The sequence below is a fragment of the Rattus rattus genome, chromosome 5 (genome assembly GCF_011064425.1).
Source record: "Rattus rattus isolate New Zealand chromosome 5, Rrattus_CSIRO_v1, whole genome shotgun sequence".
NCBI lineage: Eukaryota > Metazoa > Chordata > Mammalia > Rodentia > Muridae > Rattus > Rattus rattus.
The window spans coordinates 152,843,676-152,855,166 of record NC_046158.1 but is presented as its reverse complement, the minus strand read 5'-3'; the positions used below and the strand labels follow the sequence as shown (position 1 = coordinate 152,855,166).

The following is an 11,491-nucleotide window of genomic DNA, read 5'->3' as shown; positions in this document are numbered from 1 at the left end:
CACCTCCTCTCCTCAGCTACTTCTCTGTCCTCTCTATGTGTGCTTCCTGGGCAGAGCTATGGCCGGGTGGGCATGGGTGTTTGTAACAGTCTGAGGGCCACATTGTCTCTGTGCTTTCTCTTCCTTCTCCTCCTTCCTTCCCTCCTTCCTTCCCCTCCTTCCTTCCTTCCTTCCTCCCTTCCTTCCTTCCTCCCTCCCTTCCTTCCTCCCTCCCTTCCTCTCTTCCTTCCTTCCTCTCTTCCTTCTTCCCTTCCTTCCCTCCTTCCTTCCTTCCTTCCTTCCCCCCTTCTTCCCCCCCTTCCTTCCTCCCTCCCTTCCTCTCTTCCTTCCTTCTCTCTTCCTTCTTCCCTTCCTTCCTCCTTCCTTCCTTTCCCTCCCTTCCTTCCTCCCTCCTTCCTTCCTCCTCCTTCCTTCCTCCTCCCTTCCTTCCTCCCTTCCCCCTCCCTTCCTCCTCCCTTCCTTCCTTCCTTCCTTCCTTCCTTCCTTCCTTCCTTTCCCTCCTTCCTTCCTCCTCCTTCCTTCCTCCTCCTTCCTCCCTCCCTTCCTTCCTTCCTTCCTTTCCTTCCTCCCTTCCTTCCTCCCTCCCTTCCTTCCTCCCTTCCTTCCTTCCTTCCTTCCTTCCTTCCTTCCTTTCCCTCCTTCCTTCCTCCTCCCTTCCTTCCTCCCCTCCTTCCTCCCTCCTTCCTTCCTCCCTTCCTTCCTCCCCTCCCTTCCTTCCTTTCCTCCCTTCCTTCCTCCCTCCTTCCTTCCCCCTCCTTCCTCCCCCTTCCTTCCTTCCTTCCTTCCTTCCTTCCTCCCCTCTTTCCTTCCTCCCTCCTTCCTTCCTTCCTTCCTCCTTCCTTCCTTCCTCCTTCCTTCCTTTCCTCCTTCCTTCCTCCCTTCCTTTCCTCCTTCCTCCCTCCCTTCCTTCCTCCTTCCTTCCTTCCTTCCTTCCTTCCTTCCTTCCTTTCCCTCCTTCCTTCCTCCCTCCCTCCTTCCTCCCTCCCTTCCTTCCTCCTCCCTTCCTTCCTCCCTTCCTTCCTCTCTTCCTTCTTCCCTTCCTTCCTTCCTTCCTTCCTCCCTCCCTTCCTCCCTCCCTCCTTCCTTCCTCCTTCCTCTCTTCCTTCTTCCTTCCTTCCCTCCTTCCTTCCTTCCTTCCTTTCCTTCCTTCCTTTCCTTCCTTCCTTCCTTCCTGCCTTCCTTCCTTCCTTTCTTTCCCTTTCTTTCTTTCTTTCTTTCTTTCTTTCTTTCTTTCTTTCTTTCTTTCTCTCTCTCTTTTTTTCTTCCTTCCTTTCTTCAGTTTGTCATTTTGAGACAGGTTTCCATCTAGTCCACTCTGGCCTCTACCTTGCTGTGTAGCCAAGGATGACTTTGAGCTCCCGACTCCCTGCCTCTACCTCTCGAGTGCTGCAGACCTGCGCCACCACGTCTGGCCTATATGGCGCTATGGAGAGAACGTAGAGAGGTGCACGTGCCCGGTGTGCACCATATTTACTGGACCGCGTGATTGCCCAGGCTCTGTGCACTTGAGCAAAGCCCTCCACGTCTGTGAGTTTGGGCTTCTTTATGTCAGCTTTACAAAAAGAATCGCACCTTTAAATGGAACAGGCCCCGTTGTGTAAAGAGCTAGACAGGGAACAGAGTTAGTGGGTTTCACGTGGTTTCGTGTTAATCACACGATGTTGCTTAGTTAGTGCAGAGTCAGATATGCGGCAAGTGCCACATAAATATGTCACCCTCACCACATCCAGTGTCATCTCTGTCCGACATCCGACTCTGGAATTCTTGGTCAATTATATTAATACATCCATTTTTCATTCAAGGTCTCTGCAGTCTTCTCCCATGGTGACGCTGGTGACACAGAGGATAACAATGGAAGGGGATTTTGTTTGTCTTTTGTTTTTCTAGTGGTCTCGTGCAGCAGGCAGATGCTATGAGCAGGGGGTCTATCAACTCTGACCTCCCAGGCAGAGCTGGGTGTGCCTCTTTGGTGCCTGGTGCTTACTTGATCGTAAGATTCTCTCCCTAAAACAGGCAGACAATTTGGGACTCCTGGGGGCTCGTGGGAGTCAGTGGGGCCAACCATCAGAGGCTTGTGCGCCTCGTGAGACCTTTTACGGTTACCCCAGATCATTGGGAAAGCTCGTAGGGTGCTTGGTGTGGGTGGACACTCTGGAGGACTGGGGAGGGACTGGGCACATGGGATGCATCAACGTCCTGAGGAAGCAAGCTCTAGGGAGCAGCTAGCATAAAGGGGACCCGTGGGTGCCTTTTCTTGTGACCCTACTTCATCGCCAGCAGAAATCACCGGAGGCCTAAGGACCACAGACTGGTTAGGATGGCAGTGGTATTTGGCTGCTGACATTCAGATAGGTCAGGACATACTGAGGGCTGACTGTGTGCCTGACCTCAGGGATGCTGACTAGGCACTGCACCAGAGCCCCCGTCTTTAAACCTGAATGCCACCACTTACTTTAACCTTGGACCAAGTCATCTTCTCTTTGTGCTTTGGTTTTCTCACTCGTAAACTGAGGTTACCCCAGTGGTTAGGAGCTAATTTGGGGGACATTATTGGATATTGCCGGATATTAAGATTGCATTTTGACCTTCCCACTGACCGTGTGTAGTTGAACAACTTGCGCACTTTAATGGCTGAGAGGACAGAGGCACGGGCAGACAACAGAACAGGAGGCTCAGAGGGGGAATCAGGATCAGGCCTGTCCTGTCCTTCACCCTGTGACCTTGCCAGGTCATGTGTGGGATTTAGGCCTGTGACACTGTATCCCTCTGAATAGATTATCTCCTTGCTTGGCGGGAACAGAAATCAAGTCAACCAGTATGTGTGGACAGTACATGTTTTGAGGTGAGGGGACCTTTCTTGTCCCAGCTGTTAGCAGCTGTGTGACCTTGAAACAGTCACCTTGTTCTCCCTTCTCAGTTTTCCTCTTGGCAAGGGGCAAACCATGAGCAGCCTCAGAGCTGCCTCTGGGCTCTGTGAGAACTGAGCATGCAGGGGTGAGCATGCCCGGGTCCCCAAATGCTCACATGCAGTATTCGCCACAGGAGTTAGGGGACAAGGGTCCCTTGTGGGAAGAATGTGACTCCCATATCCCCTACCTCATTCACCACCTGCCATCAGTCACCACAGTGGTCCTCAGCAGATGAGCTAAAGTCTACAAAGCTATGATTAGACAATGGTGGCCTTCTGAACTCCTTCCCAGTGCCCTAGATGACTCGTGAGTTTGCATGTGCCTGGCGTGAATCCTGGCTCCTGCTGTCTGGGTATCCATCACCAAGGTTCAAGGTGAGCAAAACCGAAGGCTCTTTAGTCCAGCCTTCTGGGTCTTTCCACAGTCTTCCCTGCCTCAGCCTCCTCCTCCTCCTCCTGGTGAGTCAGCTGCGGGGGGTGGGGGGATCACCCTCCTTGTGAGAAGCAGCCTCATGCTGCAGTCTACCCAACCCAGTCTTTACAGATGCTGATGTAGCCCCTTGGGATGCTATCTTGCTGGGCTGCCTGCCTATCTCTAGGTCGTGTTTCAAGACTGAGCAGACCCCAGGAATTATCCCTTCTGGGCAGGTATGTGTATGTGTGTGTGTGGAGGTGGGAGGGGGGCTTGTTAAGCTCAGCCTGCTTCCTCAAAGCTGTGGTCACTAGTGATTTCTGTCTTTGTCTCCTGAGGCATGAGCTACTAGAAGGCAGAAACTACTTACTGAGGCCAGCAAGATGGCTCACTGGATAAGTGTATGCCTAACTGAGTTGGGTCCTCAACCCTACCATGGAAGAGGAGAACCAACTCCCAAAAGCTTTTGTCTTTCCACAGGGGATGTGGCATGCACACACACACACACACACACACACACACATGTGTACACACAACAACAAAGATAACTACATACCTGTGTGAACAGGGCATGTTGCTGTTGTGAGTCTGTTTCCTGGTCTCTGAACTAGGGCTGTGGTGGCATTCAGGGCACATCGACTGCCTCTCGTCCACCCCCATGGACTTTGGGGCATGGAGAGAAGGAATGGGAGTTCCTTGGGAGGGTGACAGACAAAGTGGGGCCAAGAAGCATTTACTGAACACTTCCTACAAGTCAGGGAGACACTGCGATTGGACTCAGCACCCACTGCCCCCTTTTTAGCACCCATTTTACAGCCGAGCAAATGGAGGCGGCCAGCTATTAGGAGCTGGAATTCACACCAGGCTCATGTGGAATCACTGATTCATCCCAGAGGGGCTGGGAAGGGAAGACAGAAGACAGGCATTGCTCTATAGACAGGCTTCCGGGTAACCCAGGCTGTTCTCACATTTGTAAAGTAGCTGAAGGTGTCTTTGAACTTCTGATCCTCTTGTCTTTCCTCCCCAAGCACTGTGATTACAGGGGTCCATCATTGCGGCCCATCTGGGCAGGGCTGGGAATGGAACCCATGGCTCTGTGAATCACAGGCAAATGTGCTCTACCCACTGAGCTACATCCCCACCGTCTTTTTTTTTTTTTTTCTTTGACTTTGTTTTTCTATGTAGTTCTGCCTGGAATTCACTAAGTAATCCAAGCAGACCTCGAATTCGTGGCAATCCTCCTGCCTCAGTCTCTCAAGTGCTGAGATCACAGGTCTGTGCCACTATTTATACCCAGTGCAGGAGAGTCTTAAGTTGGAGTCAATAGAGCAGAAGTTTTCAGCCCGTGGGTCGCAACCCCTACAGGGATCTCATATCAGATATTTATGCTACGATTCAGAACAGTAGCAAAATTACAGTTATGAAGTAGCAACGAAAATAATTTGATGGTTGGGGGTCACCACAACATGTATTAAAGGGTCGCAGCACTAGGAAGGTTGAGAACCGCTGCTGTAGAGGGAAAGACTCCAGCTCGCACAGCAGAGAGGCGATGCCACCACTGTGGGCAGCCTTTCCTCTCCTCCCAGGCTCATCTCGTCTTAGCAATTCCTGCCAGGGGTCTTATTCTGATGTAACCTGGGGGGCAGGAAGATCCCACAGTTGCTGGGCACATCTGTTTCCCTCTCAGAGGGGGACCAGGGCCTGAGAGTTGGGACCAACTCTTCTCTCCTTGGAAATGTTGGGAGGAGGCAGATGGCTCTTGGGGTGAGGGAGGGAGCTCAGTCACACGGGGTCAGTCACGCAGCCTCTAGTAACCACGAGGATAAGGGTAGTATCAAAGGCGAGCATTTATTAAACACCTACTCTGTGCCAGGCACTGCCCAACAACTTGACACGTGAACCATTTTTATCCTCTCAAATCTTCGAGGTAGGTGCTGTTATTAACCTCATTTGACAGATGAGGAAACTGAGGCCCAGAGAAGTGAGGTGACGTGCCCAAGGCCAGGCAGCCGGCCAGTGCCAGAGGCTCCACCACTTGCTGTCTGGGTGTCCCTGCACAAGTCAGAACCACTTCTCTGGGAGGCTTTCCCATCTGACACCTTCAGGACTCCACCTCATAGTTTCTCCAACAATGCAGTCGGTATCCGGGTAGCTCTCAGCACACAGTAGGTGCTTAGTAAATGAACAGCCCTTCCTTCATCTTTAATTGGATGCCAGAAAGCCTTGGGGTGGGCACCGCAGCAGCGCCATCCTCTGCTTTCTCCTCTCATTGTCCTTTCCCAGAGCCGGGTTCCCCCTCCGCGGTCCTGTCCAACCCAGATCCGTGCAGGCCGGGTTCCCCTCCTTTCTCCTGACATTGCTCGTCACCCCCGCACCCCTGAGTCCTCCGCAAGCTGCACCCTTGGAAACGTGTCGCGGAGCGGGGGCCCTGCGGATCCCCTCCCGTCGGACTGGGTGGGCTGGGGCTAGGAGGCCGAGGCCTCGTCGTCCCCTCGGTGGCCGGCGTAGAGAGCGGCCAGCGGTCGGAAGCGCGGGCCCCAGGCGCGGAGAAAGGCGAAGTCCTGCTCCGAGCCGGTCGAGCCGCTGTGCAGCGAGCTGAGCGAGGCTGCGGGCGAGCCCGCGCCCTCGAACGCATAGGTCTGGAAGGCGTCGTAGGGAGGCACCGACAGGTCCGCGTCCGCCAGCGCCACCTTGCGGCTGATGAAGTCCCTGAACACCGAGAAGTCCGGCTCGGGGCTCGAAGGCCCCCGAGGCAGTGAGTGGCGCTCAGAGGAGGAAGCAGCCTGCGGGGGACTGGCCGCGCCCCCGCCTGGGTCGCCACCCTTGAGCTCCCCGAAGTCGTAGAGGCTCCGCAGCGCTGACATGTCATAAGCCTCGGTGTCCTGCTCGCCGCCGCCTTCGTCGTTGTATTTGATCACGTTGTCCCGCATGTCTTCATCCACATCTGAGCTCAGGTGGCTCTTGTGGTGCCGCCTGAGGGTGAGAATCAGCAAAGCCAGCACTGTGGGGTGAGTAGGGGGAGACACAGGGAGACAGAGTGAGGGCTGAGCTCAGCATAGGGCACTCACTGCCTGGAACCCCTCCGGCCCCCAACCACTGAGCTTCACCATCCCTGAAGGGTCCCTGGGTTGGCGGTTTCTTACAGTGAGAATTGAGCTGAAAGCCATGGTAGGTGGTGAGCTATTCATCACATGCAAATTGTAGCTAGTGGCCAGTAGTACTGGGGTTGGGAAGCAGAGGGGTGCTAAGGATTTTCATCCAATTTGAGGGCCAGAATTAACCCTTGAGTTCTAGGCGCTGGAAGGTTGAAGGTACCAGCTGCAAGGTGGACGACACTTTTCTGTCGCCACCCTCCTCTGTCCCCCCTGGTCTCAGGTCAAGACCCTCAGGGTTCTCTCTGTGAGATCTCTAGCCAGCCCCCCCCCCACACACACACAGGAAGGATTCCATTGGTTCTCAATGGCCTCTTCACCACCAGCAGCTGCAGGGACCTCTTTACAACTGCGGGTCCTTAGTGGGTCCTAGATCTGCCTCTGAGACTTCCTTTTCCTCATCTCAGCCAGAGAGGGACAGCTCACCAAAGGCTAGGTCTTGCCAAGTTACCCCAGTAAATATCCTCTGGGACCTGGAAACATTTCCCTAACTTGATGCCGGGCATGGGGAAAGCATTGGATGTGTGCTTGCTGAGTGGAATGAATGAATGAATGAATGAATGAATGAATGAATGAATGAGGAGTTGCCTGGAGACCTAAGGGGGAGTGAATGAATGACCTACCCTCTGTGTTTCTGTCTTTCTTCATCTGCTTCTAAGACTTCCCTTTCCTTCCTTCCTTCCTTCCTTCCTTCCTTCCTCCTCCTCCTCCTTCTCCTTCTGCTTCTCTTCCGCCTCCGCCTTCTCCACCTCCTCCTCCTCCTCCTCCTCTCCTTTTCCTCCTCCTCCTCACTAACAGGGTATTCTGTCACCCAGGCAGGTTTTCCTGGCTTCCCCAGCTCCCCTAACGGTCTCTCCAGGACGTACTCCTTCATAACATTCTCTCCCTGACATTCGCCTGAAGGCCCGTGGCCTTACCTTTCCCTCTGCCAACAACTCCAGCATCTTTGGCCCCTGAAATCCAAGTACATTCAATTTCCGGTCCCCTTGGTTGACCAAGAAAACCTCAAAGGCCATATGTTCAAAGTTGAAATAATCTTTCTTTTTCCCACTTTCCCCTCTCCCTCCACCAGGCCCAGAGAATGTGCTGGAAAGGGGGCAAGGAAGAATGTAGGAGTTGAGGACAGGGAGGGGTGCCGGGAAATGCAGGCTTCCGGACTTGATCTTACACCCACAGCAACTGTGGAGAACTCCACAGGATCAAGCCAATCAACAGTCCAGTGAGGATAGGGGAGGGGCCAACAAGGCCCCACCCTCAGCCCTAAAGCCATTGGCTGTTTGGTGGAAGCTGAGAGGAGTCATTTTCCTTCAGGGGTGTGGCCATTGGTGGGCTGACCACGCTCCTGTGTATGGCCACGCTCCTGTGTATGGCCACGCTCCAGTGCATGGCCACACTCCTGTGCGCTTGCAGGCAGTACTAATGGGTCCTCCGGTTAGTGGTTATAAAGAAGACACAAAGAGGGCCGGAGCGTGGGAAGGATACATGTAGGGAAGGACTGGGGGTCTGTGGGTGGACACAATCAAGATACATTGTATATATATGTATGAAATAAATAATCATTTTAAATTTCACTTTACTTTGTGTGTATGGGTGTTTTGCCTGCCTGCGTGTCTCTGTACCACACGTGTGCAGTGCCCACAGAGGCCAGAGGAGTCGTCAGATCCCCTGCAACTGGAGCTACAGATGGCTGTGAGCTGCCATGTGGGTGGTGGGAATTGAACTCTGGAAGAGCAGCCAGTGTTCTTAACCGCTGAGCCGTCTCTCCAGCCCCAAGAATGAATTAAAGGGAAAAATACTTTGTTCAGTGATAAATCCTACTGTGGAAACAGCCTAGCACCTGAGAGGGATTTCCTGGATGGATGGATGGATGGATGGATGGATGGATGGATGGACCGACAGACAGACAGACCTATGCCAAGCACCGTGGCAGAGATTAGACATTTCTTGCTGCTCCAGACAGATCCAACCAGGCCTGTGAACACAGCCGGCTGTGAGAGCTACAGCACAGGTTACGAGCTCACCACCTAACATGGTAGCTTACAACAGGGAAGGAAGTGGGGGCTGGGGACAGGCCCCGAGGGAGGGCTGGAGGGAAGGGAGGTGTCAAGAGAGATGTGGGGAAGATGGATGGACGGCTGGAGACCCAGGGCTGTGGAGGGATGCCCACGAGAGCAGATGGCGGGGGACTGCAGGCGGGCGGCAGGCGACAGATGTGCCAGACCTGATCAGCGATTCCGCCCGTCACCTTTAGAGCACTGATGTGCACTTTCTTCGTTTGTGGGCAATTAGGCAGAAATTTGTTTGCACTGCTTTGGAAAATGAAACCGCTGTAAAGTGCACCCTCTGGAAAAACGGGATTCTGAGCGGTGGGCTGTGGTGGGGAGGGAGGGGCTGTACTCCTGGCTAGGCAGAATCTGTCCGGGGCCTCTGCAGGGATCTGACAGGACACTGGAGGATGGGCAGCACAGAGGGGGCTAGGCGGGGCCAGTGAGCACGGTCACAAGAGAACCCCTAACTCCAACTGTTCTGTCTACAGTCTGCACTTGGGTGGCTGTGGCTGTGACAGCAGCCAAAGGCTGTTAACATCTCTTCTCACCAGGGACACTGGGGTTCAGATGGCTTTTGGTACCATTGTTCCCAATGTCTCAAGACTTTGTCCCAGGAACCCTACGTTGTTGTCCCCAGTTTTATTTCACGGTAGGTGCCAGAGTTAGAGGTGGAGACACAGAGTCAGGAGGACCTAATTTCATGTCAGAAAACCATCTGGGTCATCTTAGCCAAGCAGCTTAACCTCTGTGAGCCTCAGTTTCTTCATCTGAGAAAGGGGTTGATACACCTGGTCATGCCTCTCTTAGGACAATAGACAAGAGAATTTTAAAAATATGCTTTGTTTTTCCCCCTCCCCCATATCAGGTTCCAAACTCCCTGTATGGCCAAAGATGACTTTTAACTTTGGCTACCTTTGTCTCTACTTCTGGGGTGTCAGGATCACAGCCCTATACCATCACACTAAGTTTCTGCAGCACTGAGGATCGAACCCAGGGCTTCATGGATGCTGGGTAAGCACTCTACCAATTAGGCTATACCTCCAGCACCATATTTCTTCTTATTACTAAGGAGTGTCATTCTATAGTCCAGGTTGGTCTGGAATTTACTACATAGCCCAGGCTAGCCTCTAACTTGTTGAAATCCTCCTGCCCCAGCTTTCCAAGTACTGAGATTACAGGAATGAGCCACCAGCCCAGGCTGCACCTGTAGTTTTAAACTCTTGGAAGTCTTGGGCTATGTGTGTGGGGAACAAGACTGTCCCAAGTGGGCCACCATCCTCACTTCAGAGACTTCTCACGGGAACTGCAGGTAGAGGTTAGAGATGTAGCCAGTCTGTCCATATGTAGGAGAAACTGGGGCTCCCCTCCCAGGGTGAGGTCTATCCAGAAGGGTACCAAGGTCCAGTCATGGGGGACGGGGCTCTTGGACTCACCGACCAGGATGAGGACACAGACCAAGAGAGCGATGAGTGCTCCCGGGCTGAGGGAGGCAGCCATGACAAAGGCAGTGGTGTTGCAGGACTGGATGGTACCGGAACTGTCACAGCCGCAGATACGGATGGTGAGGGTGCCCGTGCTGCTCAAGGTGGGTGGCCCGCTGTCCACAACAAGGATGGGCAGGAGGAACACATCCTGCTCTTGCCGGTTGAAGCCCACGTGCTGGGTGTGCACCGCAGCCGTGTTATCTGCTCCGGAGAAGTGGACAGCGTGTGACTCGGATCCTGGCCCAGCCACATCCCTATCCCACCTTGAGACCTGCCTCTTCCCACCCCGAACTGCTGCCTCTCCAGGGATACACACATCTGCCTCATCTCCCCCACGTCGCCTCAGCTGCAGAAGACCCTGCAGCTCACAGAGCCCACGGGTGTCCTCAGCCGTCCCTGCACTGGGTTCCCAGCTGTCTTAAATGTCTTTTCAGCAATTCTAAGATTTTTTTTTTTATGCTCCCAGCTGTGCCAAGGTACTGTCCCCAGCTAATCCCAGATTTCGTCCCCTGCTGGACCAATGTCCCGGCCTCGGCTATGCCAATTTTCTTCCTTCATTGATCTCAACAGCTTGCTTTGTTCCAGATTCTACTCCGATTTCCAATACACTTTGCTTGGGGGAGTCCTGTGGTCCTTGGCTGTGGTTTGCTGGACCTTGACAAATCCAAGGTCATCAGAGGTGGCTGGAAACACCAGCTGGCATGTGCCCGTGGCTGAGGGGTCTTTATGCTCTCCAGACATTCTGGAGCTCAAGGGTCTGTCACTAAGAAGCTGGGGTAGTGATGCAGCCTTCACGGCCATATGAGGAGACCCAAAGCATCAGACTCTCTCTATGCAAAGTTTTCCCTTGTACATAGGCAGTCAGAGAGAGGGGCAAGCTACTCAATGGTGGCTATTGTCCAACCTCAGCCTGCTGCAGACCAGGCCAAACCCGGAGAGCATAGGCTGAGCCACAGATCGAATCCACTTCCTCTCCTTTTCTTACATCCTCCACATCTGTCACAAAGCACTGACCCTTGCTTTCTGGGGTCACCTCTCAGTCCTGCACAGTGTGGGGATTTGAAGGGTTGAGTCCTGGGACAGATGCTCTGTCTCTGCTGTTGCCCCTCCACTTGTCCGTCAGACCCATCTGTCCTTGCCCTGTCAGTGTGGGTTCCTACCTGAGACCTTGGGAGTCCTGAGTCCCTTTCCAGCTTTGTGGATGGGACCCAGAGAGCTCAAGGAAACGCATGCCTGTGTGGAGACGGCAACTGAGATCTTCCTGATGCTAGTTTGTAAGGAAATCCTAGCCTCAGGATGAAGCCCATCTCTGCCACCCCTTCTCCCCAGTCCCTGCTTTCTGGTCCTCCTCACTATGGATACCATGCTGCTGACAAGAGCCTTTGGAAAGACTGACCATGACCTTGGGCAGACAGAGGTGAGTGGAGCTCAGATGTGACAATCTGCCCCAGGAGGTGATGGACAAACAAGGTTCAGCGTCTCACCGT

General features: G+C 53.6%; 1 protein-coding gene across 1 annotated transcript in view; it reads right to left on the bottom strand.

Moving 5' to 3' along the window:
* Nucleotides 1–5,149: 5,149 nt before the first annotated feature.
* Nucleotides 5,150–11,491, bottom strand: part of Cdh22 (cadherin 22) — a 123,185-nt gene continuing 116,843 nt past the window's right edge. The window contains exons 11-12 of the mRNA XM_032904814.1: nucleotides 9,954–10,205; nucleotides 5,150–6,321 (exon numbers count right to left, since the gene is read on the bottom strand). Coding sequence (XP_032760705.1) covers nucleotides 5,786–6,321; nucleotides 9,954–10,205 — 788 coding nt within the window. The 3' untranslated portion in view covers nucleotides 5,150–5,785. The remainder of the gene's footprint in view (nucleotides 6,322–9,953; nucleotides 10,206–11,491) is intronic.